General features: G+C 49.2%; 2 protein-coding genes and 1 non-coding gene across 3 annotated transcripts; all 3 read left to right on the top strand.

Moving 5' to 3' along the window:
• Positions 1–12,933: 12,933 nt before the first annotated feature.
• On the top strand, positions 12,934–13,860 carry LOC100276893 (uncharacterized). Its single transcript, NM_001396709.1, has one exon. It carries the CDS (start codon positions 13,074–13,076, stop codon positions 13,755–13,757), a length of 684 nt encoding a protein of 227 aa, NP_001383638.1. The 5' UTR covers positions 12,934–13,073; the 3' UTR covers positions 13,758–13,860.
• A 2,245-nt stretch (positions 13,861–16,105) lies between these two features.
• On the top strand, positions 16,106–16,952 carry LOC100278088 (uncharacterized). The gene is given in 1 exon segment (NM_001151480.2): positions 16,106–16,952. A coding segment is annotated over 1 exon segment (504 nt). The 5' UTR covers positions 16,106–16,174; the 3' UTR covers positions 16,679–16,952.
• A 961-nt stretch (positions 16,953–17,913) lies between these two features.
• TRNAY-GUA (transfer RNA tyrosine (anticodon GUA)) lies at positions 17,914–17,998 on the top strand. The gene is given in 2 exon segments: positions 17,914–17,950; positions 17,963–17,998. It is a non-coding gene; the product is annotated as a tRNA-Tyr (tRNA).
• The last annotated feature ends 264 nt before the right edge of the window (positions 17,999–18,262 follow it).

Genomic DNA, 18,262 nt, shown 5'->3' with positions numbered 1-18,262 from the left:
CGCCATCAACAGGGTCTACCTTCATCGCCTCCTCAAGAAGACATCGTATGAGCTTCTAACCGGTAACAAACCCAATGTATCGTACTTTCGTGTATTTGGGAGTAAATGCTACATTCTAGTGAAGAAGGGTAGAAATTCTAAGTTTGCTCCCAAAGCTGTAGAAGGGTTTTTGTTAGGTTATGACTCAAATACAAAGGCGTATAGAGTCTTCAACAAATCATCGGGTTTGGTTGAAGTCTCTAGCGACGTTGTATTTGATGAGACTAATGGCTCTCCAAGAGAGCAAGTTGTTGATCTTGATGATGTAGATGAAGAAGATGTTCCGACGGCCGCTATACGAACCATGGCGATTGGTGATGTGCGACCACAGGAACAAGAAGAGCTAGATCAACCTTCTTCCTCAACTATGGTGAATCCCCCAACTCAAGACGATGAACAGGTTCATCAACAGGAGGCGTGTGATCAAGGGGGAGCACAAGATGATCAAGTGATGGAGGAAGAAGCGCAACCGGCACCTCCAACCCAAGTTCGAGCGATGATTCAAAGGGATCATCCCGTCGACCAAATTCTGGGTGACATTAGCAAGGGGGTAACTACTCGATCTCGATTAGTTAATTTTTGTGAGCATTACTCCTTTGTCTCTTCTATTGAGCCTTTCAGGGTAGAAGAGGCCTTGCTAGATCCGGACTGGGTATTGGCCATGCAAGAGGAGTTAAACAACTTCAAGCGCAATGAAGTTTGGACACTGGTGCCTCGTCCCAAGCAAAACGTTGTGGGAACCAAGTGGGTGTTCCGCAACAAACAGGACGAGCACGGGGTGGTGACGAGGAACAAGGCTCGACTTGTGGCAAAAGGTTATGCCCAAGTCGCAGGTTTGGACTTTGAGGAGACTTTCGCTCCTGTGGCTAGGCTAGAGTCCATTCGTATCTTGCTAGCATATGCCGCTCACCATTCTTTCAGGTTGTTCCAAATGGATGTGAAGAGCGCTTTCCTCAACGGGCCAATCAAGGAGGAGGTGTACGTGGAGCAACCCCCTGGCTTCGAGGATGAACGGTACCCCGACCATGTGTGTAAGCTCTCTAAGGCGCTCTATGGACTTAAGCAAGCCCCAAGAGCATGGTATGAATGCCTTAGAGATTTCTTAATTGCTAATGCTTTCAAGGTTGGGAAAACCGATCCAACTCTTTTTACTAAGACTTGTGATGGTGATTTATTTGTGTGCCAAATTTATGTCGATGACATAATATTTGGTTCCACTAACCAAAAGTCTTGTGAAGAGTTTAGCAGGGTGATGACTCAAAAATTCGAGATGTCGATGATGGGCGAGTTGCACTACTTCCTTGGGTTCCAAGTGAAGCAACTCAAGGACGGCACCTTCATCTCCCAAACGAAGTACACGCAAGATCTGCTAAAGCGGTTTGGGATGAAGGACGCCAAGCCCGCAAAGACTCCGATGGGAACCGACGGACACACCGACCTCAACAAAGGAGGTAAGTCCGTTGATCAAAAAGCATACCGGTCAATGATAGGTTCTTTGCTTTACTTATGTGCTAGTAGACCGGATATTATGCTTAGTGTATGCATGTGTGCTAGATTTCAATCCGATCCTAAGGAGTGTCACTTAGTGGCGGTGAAGCGAATTCTTAGATATTTGGTTGCTACGCCTTGCTTCGGGCTCTGGTATCCAAAGGGGTCTACCTTTGACTTAGTTGGATACTCAGACTCCGACTATGCTGGATGTAAGGTCGATAGGAAGAGTACATCGGGGACGTGCCAATTCTTAGGAAGGTCCCTGGTGTCATGGAACTCTAAGAAACAAACATCTGTTGCCCTATCCACCGCTGAGGCTGAGTACGTTGCCGCAGGACAGTGTTGCGCGCAACTACTTTGGATGAGGCAAACCCTCCGGGACTTTGGCTACAATCTGAGCAAAGTCCCACTCCTATGTGACAATGAGAGTGCTATCCGCATGGCGGAGAATCCCGTTGAGCACAGCCGCACAAAGCACATAGACATCCGGCATCACTTTTTGAGAGATCACCAGCAAAAGGGGGATATCGAAGTGTTTCATGTTAGCACCGAGAACCAGCTAGCCGATATCTTTACCAAGCCTCTAGATGAGAAGACCTTTTGCAGGCTGCGTAGTGAGCTAAATGTCTTAGATTCGCGGAACTTGGATTGAATTGTAGCATACATGTGTTTATGCCTTTGATCATGTTCATTCTGTATTTTGTTGCTTATTGTGGTGCTCAAGTTGTACAAACACTCCCTGGACCTCACAAGTCCGTTGCAAAGTGATGCACATGTTTAGGGGGAGATGTGTTACAACTTGACCCTTTGAGACTAACCATTTGCTTGAGTTTGCTTGATTTAGTCTCGAAGGTGAATTGAAAGGGAAAAGTGGACTTGGACCATGAAAGACTTCCACTGCACTCCGATGAGAGGGTAACAAATTCCAAGTTCATCTCATGAACTCTGATTGCCATTTGATCTTAATTGAAGATTTTTGTGAGGCAATGGGGTTAAAGGGGCCAAGATTGATCCCGTTTTGGTGCTTGATGCCAAAGGGGGAGAAAATAAAGGCCAAAGCGATAAATGGATCAGCTACCACTTGAGAGATTTTGAAAACAGTAGAATAGAGCTTTTTGTTTTAGCAAAACTCTTTTATTGTGTCTCTTGTCAAAAGTTGGTTTCTTGTGGGGAGAAGTATTGATTATGGGAATTAGGGGGAGTTTTTGAAATCTTTGATTAATCTCTTTTGAAATGACTCTCTTTATGCTTCAACATGTGTGTTTTACTTAGAGATAGAGATTTGAGTTTGATTTGCAAAAACAAACCAAGTGGTGGCAAAGGATGATCCATATATGCCAAAATTGAATCAAAACCAATTTGAGTTTTTACTTGAAGTGATTTTGCACTTGTTCTAGTTGCTTTATGTCGTGTTGGCATAAATCACCAAAAAGGGGGAGATTGAAAGGGAAATGTGCCCTTAGGCCATTTCTAAGTATTTTGGTGATTGAGTGTCAACACAAGTGCTTAAATGTGAAAATATGCCCATAGATGAACAATGTGCAAATCACAAGTAAAGGTATGTTTCTAAGCCTTAGTACATTAGTTTTGTGTACTAACATCTTGTCTAAGTGTTAGAAACAGGAAGAAGAAGAAGAGAAGAAAGTTGGCTGTGTACAGCCAACAGGCTGCTTCGGTCTGGGGCACCGGACTGTCCGGTGGTGCACCGGACAGTGTCCGGTGCGCCAGGCTGCCCCGGCCGAAGAGGCCGCTCTCGGGTTTTTCTCCGGCGACTTCGGCTAAAATTCACCGGACTGTCCGGTGTGCACCGGACTGTCCGGTGAGCCAACGGTCGGCCGCGCGATCGGTGCGCGACACGTGGCCGAGCCAACGGTCGGAAGGAAGCACCGGACTGTCCGGTGTGCACCGGACTGTCCGGTGCGCCAGATCTGCAACGGTCGGCAACGGTCGGCTTCGCTGTTTATGGAAATAAATCGGGCACCGGACAGTGTCCGGTGTGCACCGGACTGTCCGGTGCGCCCGACGACAGAAGGCAAGAATAGCCTTCCAGATGTGCTCTCAACGGCTCCTAGCTGCCTTGGGACTATAAAAGGGACCCCTAGGCGCATGGAGGAGATAACCAAGCATTCTTTGAGCACTCTTGATCACTCACACATCAATCTCGCGCACTTGTTCGACATTCTAGTGATTTGAGCTCCGTTCTAGTGTGCTAGTCTTTTGAGCTCAAGTCTGGGTCTTGTGTGTGCGTATTCGCTGTGATCTTTGTGTTGTGTGTGAGTTGCTAATCCCTCCCTTGCTCCGTGATTCTCTGTGAACATCTTTTGTAAGGGCGAGAGGCTCCAAGTTGTGGAGATTCCTCGCAAACGGGATTGAGAAAAGAAAAGCAAGAACACCGTGGTATTCAAGTTGATCATTGGATCACTTGAGAGGAGTTGAGTGCAACTCTCGTCCGTTGGGACGCCACAACGTGGAGTAGGCAAGTTTTGTACTTGGCCGAACCACGGGATAACCACTGTGTCATCTCTGTGATTGGATTCTTGTGGTTATTGTGTTTTGACTCCTCTCTAGCCACTTGGCCATACTTGTGCTAACTCTTAACAAGTTTTTGTGGCTTAAGTTTTGAAGTTTTACAGGATCACCTATTCACCCCCCCCCCCTCTAGGTACTCTCAGCATGGCACTGGGGTTGCCAAATCCGGAGAAATCCCAACAGATGCTGGGATCGTCATCTTCCTCGGACCCAGAGGGCCCGTAGGTCGAGACGTCCATCAATCGGTCCCAAGGCGACCGCATACGAAACCCCAGTGGGGTTGCACTCGCCTCAATGAGAGCGCCCGCCAAAGCAAGGTTGCTAGGCGGGTTGAGGCCGAGTCGAAATGACGTAAGATGGGAGTTAGTCAGTATCTTTTGGTCGACGAGGAGCGACGTAGTCACATCGGGGACTGGTTGCACCGTCGTCTCAGGTACGAGGGCGACGTCCTGCAAGCTTTCCGCGAGCGCGCTGGCGTCGTCTTCTTGCTCAGGATCAGCGTGTCGCGGGGGGACGGCGCTTGCCTTCGTCTCGAACGCGAGGTCGACGCCCGGCGTGCCTTCCGTTGGGGCGTCGGGGGCGTCGATTCGCTCGACGGCCGACGAAGCGCGGCCTCCCGCTTGGCCTTGGTTGCCTCGCCTCCTCCTCCGTTGGCGGGGGAGAGGACGGAGCGAGCTCGAATGTTGTTCTTCCACCACACGGGGAAGACGTCGTCGATTCCGCCGCCGGCGGGCGGGTTGTCGGCCGCCATTGTCGTTGTCGCGCGGCGGTGGAAGGAGTATCATGTCGTAGCTGCCGTCGAAGGACATGAACTCAAGACTCCCGAAACGGAGCACCGTCCCGGGCCGGAGAGGTTGCTGGAGACTGCCCATCTGGAGCTTGACGGGAAGCTGTTCGTCAGCACGCAGCAGGCCCCTACCTGGCGCGCCAACTGTCGGCGTTTCGAGACCGGGGGGTCCCTAAGCCGACGAGTGAGTGTGCTGTGTGCCCCAGCCCAGATGGGTCGAGCGCGTGGGCGAGCGCGAAGGGGGGAAAAGCGAGGTGGCCGGAGACGGGCGTGAGAGAGGTGGAAATCCCGCGGCCTTCGTGTTCGTCCCGCGCCCAGGTCGGGTGCGCTTGCAGTAGGGGGGTTACAAGCGTCCACGCGGGTGAGGGAAGCGAGCGGCCCCAAGAGAGCGCCTGTCCCGTCCTCGGTCCCGCGCGGCCAACCTTCTCTAAGAAGGCCCCGGTCCTTCCTTTTATAGTCGTAAGGAGAGGATCCAGGTGTACAATGGGGGGTGTAGCAGAGTGCTATGTGTCTAGCGGAGGGAGAGCTAGCGCCCTAAGTACATGCCAATGTGGCAGCCGGAGAGATCTTGGCACCCTGCTAGTGTGATGTCGTGGCTGTCGGAGGAGCAACGGAGCTTGGCGGAGGGACAGCTGTCGGAGCGGTCGAGTCTTTGCTGACGTCCCCCTACTTCCGTAAGGGGGCTGAGAGCCGCCGTCGTCACAGGGCACGTGGGGCGCCATCATTGCCTATCTGGCAGAGCTGGCCAGATGGGACACCGGTCTTGTTCTCTGCGGCCCGAGTCGGCTCGGGGTAGGGTGATGATGGCGCTCCCTGTTGACGTGGCGGGCCCGCGCCCGAGGCCGGGTGACGTGGGGGCTCCTCCGAAGCTGGGGTCGAACCTGTCTTCCGTTGCCGAGGCCGAGCCCGAGCCCCTGGGTCGGGCGAGGCGGAGGTCGTTCGGCAGAGGCCAGGGCGGAGTCCGAGCCCTGGGGTCGGGCGAAGCGGAGTTCGTCGTCTTCCGGGTCTTAGCCCGAGTCCGAGCCCTGGGGTCGGGCGGAGCGGAGTTCGCCGTCTTCCGGGTCTTTGCCCGAGTCCGAGCCCTGGGGTCGGGCAGAGCGGAGTTCGCCGTCTTCCGGGTCTTAGCCCGAGTCCGAGCCCTGGGGTCGGGCGGAGCGGAGTTTGCCGTCTTCCGGGTCTTTGCCCGAGTCCGAGCCCTGGGGTCGGGCGGAGCGGAGTTCACCGTCTTCCGGGTCTTAGCCCGAGTCCGAGCCCTGGGGTCGGGCGGAGCGGAGTTCGCCGTCTTCCGGGTCTTTGCCCGAGTCCGAGCCCTGGGGTCGGGCGGAGCGGAGCTTCCTATGGCGCCTTTGGCAAGACCTGACTGCCTGTCAGACTCACTCTGTCGAGTGGCACTGCAGTCGGAGTGGCGCAGGCGGCGCTGTCCTTCTGTCAGACCGGTCAGTGGAGCGGCGGAGTGACGGCGGTCACTTCGGCTCTGCCGGGGGGCGCGCGTCAGGATAAAGGTGTCAGGCCACCTTTGCGTTAAATGCTCCTGCCACTCGGTCAGTCGGTGCGGCGATTTAGTCAGGGTTGCTTCTTAGCGAAGCCAAGGCCTCGGGCGAGCCGGAGATGTGTCCGCCGTTAAAGGGGGGCCTCGGGCGAGACGGAAGTCCCTCGAGGTCGGCTGCCCTTGTCCGAGGCTAGGCTCGGGCGAAGCGTGATCGAGTCACTCGTATGGACTGATCCCTGACTTAATCGCACCCATCAGGCCTTTGCAGCTTTATGCTGATGGGGGTTACCAGCTGAGAATTAGGCGTCTTGAGGGTACCCCTAATTATGGTCCCCGACAGCTATGATGTAAATGGATATCGCTTCCGAACCACGAAATTGGAGAAGAGTCGACCATTGGCAGCCACCACCAATAGTGGTGTGTTGGCAAGTTCATATGTTGACGATGACAAAGTAGTGGACTATTACGGTGTTCTTCAAAACATTGTAGAGTTGATTTTCGATGGCCCCAAAGAACTTAAAGTCGTGTTTTTCGAGTGTGACTGGTTTGATGCTCATAGTGGGACTCGTGTCGACAAGTATGGTAATGTCGAGGTGAAGCATAGCTCTAGGATTCCGAGCAGTATGAGCGATGTTGTCCTTGCAAATCAGGCAAAACAGGTGTACTACCTGCCATATCCTCACCCAAGCCTTAGGGCTTGGTGGGTTGCAATCAAAGTCAACCCACAAGTCGTCGCTCCAGAGAGTGCTGACTACGTGAGTACGAGCAGGGACAACGATGATGCTGTTTTTCAACCAGAAGCGGCGTCGAATCAAGACATAGCTCACCGATTCCATGTGACCAATGGAGAAGGACTTGAAAAACTCTGTTGCAATTCAAGCGACTTAATTGAAGAACCTAGGTCAAAGCGCAAACGACCTGTCGTCGTTAGAAGATCAGTAAGGATCCAACGAAATCAAGAGCGTATGAATAAACAACGAGCCGACGAAGCATCATCGGATGCGGATGACTTTTGATTAGTATGTTTCTTTTAGTTAATCAATTAAGCTATGTATTCCAATTTCCACATTATTAATTTTCATATTATTTGTTTTATATACTGTGGTTTGACATTAATTTATCTACAGTTGAACATGTTCAAGCATAGGAGATCGAGGAGGAGTGGGGGCAGCGCGGCCAGCGAGGACAGCTCGGGCAGTGGGCTTTTTCAGGGCACCTCACAGAGCCGACAGAGGCAGCAGCAACTTCTCGACTGTCAAGACGAAGTGCAGGGTGAGGAGGGTGAGCAGGAGACTCCTCAGCAGGATGCTCATGTGCAGGGTGAGGAGGGTGAGCAGGATGAGGAGGGTGAGCAGGATGAGGAGGTTGACCTAATGGGGGCAGGCAGCGCGGGCGACGCGTCAGATGGTTCTACGTCCTTCAGGTATTATTATGCATATTAGTTTAATTGATATTAGTTTCTAATCATTTCATCATATTGAATTTACTTGTATACTTAGGTATAAGAAGAGCAATGCGCTTGGTCCGAGACCTGCCGAGAGGAGGCTCATCCGGCCGCATGGAGAATGGTGGGGCTTATTTCTGTTGTGTTAATTTTTTAATGTGAACGTGATTGCACTAGTTTACTTGTTTTATTAAATTTTGTAGGTCATGGGAAGACTTGACTTGGGACGGTACAGGCAGACGTCCCAAGGTGAACGCGGTGTTGGGTAGCCTCTGTCGCTTCTACTACCCTGGCATGGTGGAGCTGAATGGCGAGAGGTTCGCGGCTATGCAGTGGGCTGACTGGGGTCTAAAGGACTATGTCGAGCCAGGGGAGTCAGGGGAAAGCAGTAGCGGAGGGGGAAGTTCGGAAAAAAAACGAAGGACTTGTTAGGTGGCTGTGTGGGACGAGTTCTGGGTGAGTTTACTTTCGTATATAAGCAATTCATTGAATTATTGCTTCTCCTAATCTTACTTTAACTTAACTTCTACATTGATATGTAGGGGAGGTTCCAATTGCCGGATGACATCGAGGAGGATCAGGCTCAGTGGACACGTGTGAAGAGGCACTTTCGGAAGTGCGCTGATAAGATAATCAAGGATGCCATGTACAATGCTCGCATCGCGGCCGTCAACTACTACTACAAGAAGATAAAGGGGCAGAAAATGAGCAAAGCATTAGGGGCCAATGAGATCTACCTCACAGAGGAGCAGTACCTGGAGAGCGTTGTGGATTGGCTAGCGAAGGACATGGAAGCCTGGAGGTGGTTGGCTAAGAGATGGGCGTCGCCTGAGTGGATTGCAGAGTCCAACAAGCACCGTGCCAACCGTGGCACTGAAGGATTGGGGCACAGGTACGGCGCCGATGGACACCTTGGTACCGCACGCCGCATGGTAAGTATATAAATCAAACTTGTATGTTACATCTATGAAAATTATATGGTTTAACTCTTCTTTTTCATGCAGGAAGCTGAAAGTGGAGTTGCTCCAAGTTTTATGGAGGTTTACGTCCGTGGTCACCGTGGCCCTGATCCGGCGAACCCTGATGTGCTATGCAGCGAGGCGGCAAGGGAGAAAATGGTAAACAAGTTTGTATTTACGAATTAAATTGCATGTTTTGTGTCTAACTCCAACTTTCTTTGCAGAATGCATATGGGGAGGAAATGACTCAACGCCATGGTCCAGACTTCGACTGGATGCATTCAGACTTAGATGCCTCGGCGTTGTACCATAGTGGTGGGGGTAGAAAGCATGGCAGGTGAGGTGTTTGTGTTTGATTCGACGATTTCATTAACAAGAATGTGTCCACTTAATGGCTCAACTATGTGTATCATGCAGGTTTGCCTTTGGCACCGGCGTTGTGGAGTACAATAGGACATTAGGTCAAGGGAAGGCATCGTCTTCGGGAGGGAGTTCTCGCTCCTCCAGGTCTGCTCGAGAGGCTCAGCTGGAGGAGGAGACTCGGGCAGCACAGGAGCAGGCTCGAGCAGCACAGGAGCAGGCTCGAGCAGCGCAGGAGCAGGTTGGGCAGCTGACACAATATATGGCTTCTTATTTTCAGGTAATTCGTCTATCTCATCACGTGTCGTCATTGAATTAAAAGTATAATGTTGCGATTCTAACGTTGCATCCATTTGCAGGAAATGACTACTAGACTCGGCCCTGATATGAACTTGCCCGCTTTTCGCCCTCCCCAGGAACACTATCTGAACACTTCAATTCCATAGCAACTCTTTCTTTATTATCAAAAATGGCTCGCAGGCACAAGGATGGGGACAGTGGCCAGGACAAGCTCCAGCGTCGCAGCCATAGTGGACCGGTGTTGGGTGGACGCAGGCACCTCCAGGCACTTGGACGCCTCCACCCCAAGGATCGCAGCCAGTTCCGGGATTGGTGCAACCGGTCTCCCAGCCACCGGCGGGCTCTCAGCCATTTCAAGCGTGGATGGCACCGCCACCGACGGGGTGGGTGCCACCACCTCTGGGGTGGCCACCACAACAGTACCCGTGGATGCATGCACAACCTCCTCCTCACCATGGATCACAGGTGACGTTCCATGTTTAGTTTTATGCAAATATTGACCAAACATAGCAATGTATATGTATAGTGATAGCAAAATACAGCCTTATTTGAATGATTGATGAATTGCAGGGTTCAGCGTCACATGCTCATGGATCGGAGGGTGGTGTCAACGTCCAAGACTTCCTCGTCCATGGTGCTGGAGGGAGTGGCCACCTTCCTGGTGGCGGAGGAGGGAGTGGCCAAAACTCCCACAGCCCGCCGGAGTGATCAGTGAGGAGTGAGTAGTGAGTAGTGAGTAGCTTATGGACTTATGGACTCTAGACTTATGGACTAGAGTTTTGTGAATTGTGTATTTGAATGGACAATGGACTTATAGACTCTAGACTTATTTGAATGGACTATGGACTATTTATGTATATGTGAATGTGTTTTGTGAATTATGTATTAGGCTTGTGAATCTGTATATGTGAATTGTGATATATTGTGTATATTGCTGTGAATTATTAATAGGTGCAGAAAAATCTGTTTTGGGGGGGGCATCAATTTTCGTCGGCCTCGGTGGTGGCCGACGAAAATATGTTCCCAGGCTATTTTCGTCGGCCACCACCTAGGCCGACGAAAATAGCCTGCACGTATTTTTGTCGGCCTCCACCGGCCGACGAAAATAAATGGTCGACTGCCTATTTTCGTCGGCCTTGGGAAAGCCGACGAAACTAGCCGCCTATTTTCGTCGAACTTATTTTCGGCGGCTATTTTCGTCGGCCTGCCGACGAAAATTCTCTATTTTCGTCGGTTTAGGCTTATTTTTGTGGGTTTTTGGCCCACGAAAATTTAGGCGTTTCCTGTAGTGAGAACCTTATAATGCTTTATACAGAGAATAGGGAGCCGTTTTGTGACAAAGTTCTATGGTTGTGGAGTTGTAATTGTTGTGTCCACCCCACTAGGCTACATCTTGAATAACATTGTATCTTCATGTTTCACGATATAACCTTAGAATGTCTTCAGCAATTCACTCATATGGCCATCAAAACACTGTTTTGCACTGTGGAATCCACTGTTCGCAGAGTGAAGTTTGAATATGAGTATGAGGATGGGTAAGATGCTGGTGATAGCCTTAGTGTCATTCGTATCCTAGAGGTTAATATGTGACACAGTTTTAATGATTTTATTTACACACTGTAGACAATAACTTTAATAGAGTGGAGTTTGAAATAGAAGATGAGATATGAGAGTTGCTGGAGATAGCTTTACAATGTTATTGATTATCTGTGCCTATCTCTCTTCGGGTGTCACATTCCTGCAACAATTTTTATGTTTATTGCAACTTCAAATTTAAGCTATTAAAGGTCACATGTGCTTTAATTAGAGATGGAGTCAGGCCTGTGGAGTACCTAGAACACTATTGGAAAACTAACGCAGATATTGTGATGCCAACTTAACCTCACATCATTCTCAGCACTAATTCAAGCCACTTTAATGTCTTCAATAGTTGTGCAAGTTTTTCCATGGGAGACAGGGTTGGGCCATTGATTGATCACTGGTTCTTGGACACGTTGTGACACTGAGACATACATACGTGTATATAAGTCTGCACATAAATACATGTAACTAATAGGTACTCCCATAGATGTGTTAGGCTGACAAAACGAGAACAACAAAAGTTGAATCTATGATGTGTTTGTATGATACATTAGATGCAACAACCTATGTATGTCAGTTGACAACTTCGTATGGGATGTGCATCTATCTGCACATAAAACCAATGCAGGCTTCAGCAAGAAATTGTATAGGTCTGCATGAAGAGAAGAAAGTTGAAGCCTCCGCGAATAAAGATTCAATTTTCTGTTGGTGTTGATGAGCTGTATGGGTTAGCCTTGCACTAGAGACTTCTGAGTTGTTTAGAACCGATGCTATGTGGTTAGACTGAACTGCCCGTGCTTCAAAATGTTGAGTCAATGCTTTTCAGACGACTTCAACTTCAGAACCCAAGTTTGAGTTTAACGGTCATCAGAAGTTGAGAACATACATGTAAACCAGTTTTTTTTATGAAATTGAACCCAACTTATTTGTATCACTACGCTGCAATAAGTTTCCTTAAAGGCAGTGTAGCTTGCCTATATGGCATCCAGAAGTAACATGACCACTCATGATTCATACTCAATTCCCATCTACTTCTTGGCACATTCCACTGGAGCAGTCAGTTACGCGTGATCCATATTTGGTCCTGCCTTGGTCCCTCTTGCGCTCTAATTTATGCTTCTAATCTATGTTTACTGTACTCTTTGCAGGCACATAGTCATTGGATGCTTTGCATGAGAGAGCTATCTTTTCATCTTCATCATTTAAGTCAAACCTTTCATCTTCACTTAATACTTTTTTTTGTCTTGTTCTTGAATCAGGTGCTGGCTTTAAATGCCATATTTTTGCCCTTGTCGTCATTATCTTTTCAATCCATTTTCACATGGTATTATCATCTAGTGCATGGGTTGGGGGTCACTCTTAGCGGTACAAATCTTCACCGTGATTGCGAGTGGAGTTTGTATCTACACTGTTTTGCATTGTAGACTGCAGTGTTTGTAGAGTGAAGTTTGAATATATATGGAGGTGTGGATGAGTAAGGTACTAGAGATTGTCTTAGTACTATATGCAATGCATATGAATCTAAACTACTTAGTAGCACTAGGCAGCTGACCAAGTTGTCCGGTGCTATTTGCACGTCGCATGGTAGATAATATTTTGTATACCATTAAGGCATTAATAACTTGTAGCGTTACGGATCTCGATCCAACTGAAATCAATCACTACCGTACGAACCATGACTGTTTCTTCCTCGAGTACCAACAAACCATGCAGAGATCGAGGTTCGCTGAACAGTAGCTAGTGCATATGAGTAAATCTCAAGGAACGTAACGTCGTCGTCAACTTGTGCATGTCAACTCGCAACATGTTGCAAGATGCGTTGGGTGAAGTCTCAAATGCACTATATTTCTTATAATATGAACTAGCTAGGGCTCCTAAATGCTAAATAAAGGTCGACCGATCCATCTGCAAGCTCGGTGCCTATATATAAAGCACCGAAATGACCCGATCCATCATCCATGTCATGACGATACTGCAGGCTCCAATTGTCAGCTGAACTGTGTTTGCCCATCTTCATTATACATTCTGTCTCAAATCTACTTGTCGACATAGACTCAATAAGCTTGCTTATTAGTACGTCCAAGAACGACGTACATGGCTTCAGCTGCTGCGGCTAGCAGCGCTGTTAAGGAGGCCTTGGTCGTCGTCGCCGTGTGCATCGTGCTGCTGCTCCACTCTTCGGCGGGACATCAGCCGCCCAAGTCGCCGCCTCCACCGCATTGCCATTACACGGGGCAGCAGCCACCGCCCTCGCCGGTGCCAGCGTCGTTGTACTCGCCGCCGCCGCCACCACCAGTACCAGCGCCCATGCCGTCGCCGTCGCCGCCGCCACCGCCACCGCCAGTACAAGCGCCCATGCCGCCGCCGCCGCCGCCGGCACCAACGCCGACACCTGCGCCAACGCCCACGCCGTCGCCGTCGCCGGCACCCGTCAATAACTGCAGCTACATGTACTGCGCCATGCAATGTAGCCCGGTCTGCCAAGCCAACCACGACGCCGGCATCGCCAAGTGCGAAAGCGACCTCGCCACCAACTACAACGGGTGCTACGACAGCTGCACCAGCCATGTCTGCCCCGGCGACTCCTGCGCCGGCAGTGGCTGCGGCTTCGGCCACTGCCCCTGCGACAACGCCAACGCGACCAGCTGCTGCCAGTCCTGCGGCAACGTTCTGTACCCCGAGGAGCAGCGCTGCCGGAATTACTACGACAGGGCTGTGGAGTACTGCATGATCGACTGCCAGGACACCTGCTACAAGAACTGCACTCAGGGCGCGTAGAGCTCTTGCTTGGTCTTGTCATCTCAGTTAGACTGAATGTTTCTGTATGTTCATGACGTTTCTACGATCGATCAAATAAAACAAGGTGATGAGCATTGAGCTCTAGATCCGTTTACTGCTAGGTGCTAGCTCTTGTGTATGGTTGTATGAAAACAAGGTGATGAGCATGCGCTGTCGTGTATGAAAAAGATTAGATCGATCGTTATGGTAGGACGATAATTAATATAATATAGAAGTCTTCGGCTATTTTTAATGGTTGCTCAAGATCCAAGTCGCTAATGAAGTATGAACCCGTGTGTAGATACAAAGGACCCCTGGCTCTTCTGATTTTGAGGTCACATTAACTATAGCGCATGTGGTGGCGCGGCCCTAGCTAGCTAGCTCCATTGGGTTGAGTACAAAACCTTCCAATTGTGCAGCATCTTCATCTTATATGGTTCTTCAACGGGTTGGGCATAGGCCATAGATTTGTGTTATGATAATCAGAGTAGGGTAGGATCTTATATGGATCTTCAATGCACAGGGGCTCCGAAGGCTTGTACTACTTGATGCTCATGGGTTTAGGGTTTAGGGATGTCAATTTAACCTACGGGTTTGGGCTCCGTCGGGTTCAGACGCTGGTGTGGGTTAAACCCGCATCCAACCCAAAAGCCTAACAGGTGTGGGTTTCGTTCCCACCGGTGGGTGATCCGACGGGTGCCTAAATTAATCCTACTACTCAATTCGCATCCCAATCCCCATCTAGCTATCCACGAATTCCGCACTCGTGCTACCACCATGAGTCCCCCAACCATGCCCCCATCTGCCGCCACCCATCCCTTGTGGTCGGACACAGCTGCTCCGCCACTCCGGTCGTCTGGCCCCAACATCTTGCTCCATCACCCCCTCCGCACTCTTTGTCATGTGCCCGTCGGCCATCGATCGCGCCTCCACTAACCTCTCGCCTCACCGACTACGCCTCTGTTGGTCATGTCGTCGTGACCTCGCCCTTTGCATCATGCATGTATACCCTACCACTCCGACAGGTGCGTCCACTTCCCAATCCTAAGCATCTCCACTCCGTCAAACCCGGTGAGGACCCTAAACCAACACGAAACCCAATGGTTTCGGGTGCGGAATTTCACATGCGGGTGCGTTCATAAGTGAATTTGGGCACGTTTTGTGGGTGCGGCTGCAAGCAAGTTTTTGCTCCATCCATCCGAACTCAACCCATTGGCATCCCTACCCGAGTATGGAAGGTGTCGATGGCATATATCGCTAGTATCGAGGGGGGCGCGCTCTGGGACATCATATGTCGGGCACCTTAGAACTTAGGGAACTCTAAGGGTAGACTGGTAGTCGATCTAAGGCACATGGGGCCCAGGGCCTACATCCATACACTACATCTTGTAATCTAGCAGACTAAGTTAGGGATACCATTATATGAGCTGTAGTTAGTGCCGAAGTCTTCCACCTATTAAGGTTACTGGTTAGGGGCCTCCGGTCATAAAGTTTCGAGTGCAACTACCATTCTATCATGTCCTGAAGTTAGTCTCTTGGACAGAGATCTTTGAGCGTAATCTTGGCAGCAGTCGGGAGTATGACCTTCTTCGGACGCTGATGAAAGATAAAAAGGATAAGGTAGATGGAGGAATGAATTATTCACAACATGCTCGAACAAGAATAGAAAACTTAAATTTAAATGTTGTACTAAATACATGGTTTGAGCTAGAGGAGATAGAAAGGTGATATATAGCATAAACATTTAGCTTTGATGACCAAAGGTGTTTCTTTATCCTTGGACTGAGCCACCAAATAAGATTAAAGGTGAACCAGACTTTTAGTCCCAATTGAAGACTTAAACCGGAACTAAAGAGATATCTTTAATTAGTCCTAGCTAAATCCATCAACTGGAACTAAAAATCTTCTCCACACTTGTCTGCGGTGATAGTCATTAAATAGAGGATTAACGCTAATACTAGTCTCGAGCCTAATGCATCCAAAACTAAGCAAAGAATCGAAGGTCCGTTCTCTACCAAATCCATGTTGGTTAAATTAAGTATGGAATTTTAGAGAGTTAGGGTTTGTTCGGTTATTTCTGTTCCATGTGGAATAAAGGGGATTAGGCGGGATTGAGATAAATTTTGACTTGTTTTGGATTTAAACCGACTCAATACCATCCAATTCACATGGGATCATGTCAAAAACGAATAAGCACTTAGCGGTTTCTGATAATTTGGTTGTTCTAGGTATTAGTTCCAAGTTTGATGGTTTGAATTTGACAAATTTGGCAAATTTGCTATCACACAAAAGCCACAACTATTAGAAATGATATGCAAACGTCGGATGGGAAACAAGCGGCAGAGATCAGACGCACCAGACGACATTATTTCCGCGGTCCTTTCCGCCGTCCCACTCCCACGAATCGAGCCTATCGGATGGCGAGCGGCGGCGCATTCCCCGTGCAGCTCCTGCACCTCCCCGGCGGCGTCGGCGGAGGAGGCGGCCACTGGAGCAACCTCGGCGCCGCATACGCCGCCGTCACGTTCCTCCGCCCGCAGGGGAAATCCCTGGTCCTGTACGCGGCGGGCCCCGACGCCGACGGCCAGTGCCAGCAGCAGCATCCGCAGGGGCGTATCGTGTTCGCGTACCCGATCCTCCCCGGCGACGCCTTCGAGAGGCTGGACGGCGCGACGCTGTCGTGGGCGGAGCCCGAGTCCGGCGCCGAGTTCGCGCTCTGCTTCGTCGACGAGGCCGCGTGCGCCGCCGTCTGCGGGGCCATCTCCGCCTCCGTGTCGTCGAGGGTGAGCCCCGCCGCGGGGGTCGAGGGCGTCGCGGAGAGGCTAGCGAGGCTGCGCGTGGCGAGGGAGGAGGCCGCGCCGGCGCTTGGCGGGGCGGACATCGCCGCGCGCCTGGCGCAGCTCAGCATCGGCCGCCCGTGAACTCAACAGCCTGAGAGAGAGAGAGACGCTAGGTTTCGGACTTTCAGTTTCGCCATCGTCGTCGTCTTGAGTCCTCTGATCTACTGCTTGTTGAAGTCCTTTGTGGACACTGCATCAGGTCCTAATTCACTAGGATATAAATTCTCAAGTCTCGACCTGAGGCAGCTGAGAGAAATACAAGATCCTCAGTGCAACTGAGCCACTGGCTGCACGGCGAATGGTGTTTCTTCGTAGACGAGAAAGGGAATTAAAAGTATGCATTGGTTTTGGAACATGTCGTGCTCATCGTTGCTGGTGCGTGCATGTCAACCTGGACATCCGCCATATGTTTGATGAAATGCTCCTACATGTCGACGAGCGTGCTTATGTCTAGGAACATCCTCCATGGCTGTTCTGTCGTCGTCCCCGACCAACACGGTGTGAAACACCCTTCACGTCTTCAGTTTTATACTATCCATCTACAATGGCTCACCTAAAACACTGTTTTACAATATAGAATATATTATTCACATAGTGAAGTTTGAATATGTGGATAAAAATAGATAAGCTGCTGAAAATAGTCTTAGGTTACCATCGTGTAAAAGTCAGTGGCGAAACCAGAATTTATTAGAGCTCTGGACCTAATTTATGACAAAAGCCAAAGAAAGATAGTTCAAAAATTCCATGACAACGTAACATAAACATAGATAAGGTATAAAAAATTATTATTGTAAACAATATATTTCTTTTTTTTTCTTTACCTATTTCAGGTTCGGAAATAGAACCTAGTATAAAATTTTTTAAAAATACTAAATATTCGAAACATGTAATAAAGATAGTATAAATTAAGATTTAGAACATAGGCTATATAAATATCATCAGAATAAGGATAAATTAATCATGTTATTTCTTATATTTTGAGGGGGTTAAGAAGAATTTAGATCACGCCTTGGGCTCATGCGGAAGTTATAGGCAAAATTGCAGCCCGGGAAACTTGAAAGTAGAACCTACAACCTAGAGGCAAAGGATGAACGAGTACGTTTTCTTGAAAAAAAAAAATCACTAATGAAGTAGTTATTAGCGTTTTTTTACATGGCAGTAATGGAATTTAGAAATAATCGGCACAACCACAATACTAGGAAACAAAGTAGATCCATGATCAAGCACGTAAAAACCTGTATTATAAAGGGGTGACAACGCTAAGGTCTTGTTATTGTAAAGTTTACAGCTTATGAAGTGATGGTAATATTCACAAACCGACCTTAGCTCAGTTGGTAGAGCGGAGGACTGTAGTGATCGCAGAAAATCCTTAGGTCGCTGGTTCGAATCCGGCAGGTCGGATTTTTTTTTTTGTGGCCAGTGGTTCGAATCCGGCAGGTCGGATTTTATTTATCTATTTATTTTATTTTATTTTTTGCCTTTCAGTCATCATTCTTCTTTTGTCGTTGTAGGAGTATTTTTCTATCAAAGGAATCGTTTGCCTCATCAAACCATACACGGGGCCGGTTTTACTCACACAGAACATGCCCGTTAATTTTTAAACCACACCATTCCTCGATCCAAAGTAGCACTTGTAACTGTCAACTCTAAAGAAACCAGCAACTT

Source organism: Zea mays, chromosome 3 (genome assembly GCF_902167145.1).
Source record: "Zea mays cultivar B73 chromosome 3, Zm-B73-REFERENCE-NAM-5.0, whole genome shotgun sequence".
NCBI classification, from domain to species: domain Eukaryota; kingdom Viridiplantae; phylum Streptophyta; class Magnoliopsida; order Poales; family Poaceae; genus Zea; species Zea mays.
The sequence above is the reverse complement of the archived record's forward strand: the minus strand, read 5'-3'. Positions and strand labels throughout refer to the sequence as shown.

Excerpts from the sequence above, each read along its gene's own strand:
- LOC100276893 (NM_001396709.1), top strand. The coding sequence starts at position 13,074 with ATGGCTTCAGCTGCTGCGGCTAGCAGCGCTGTTAAGGAGGCCTTGGTC.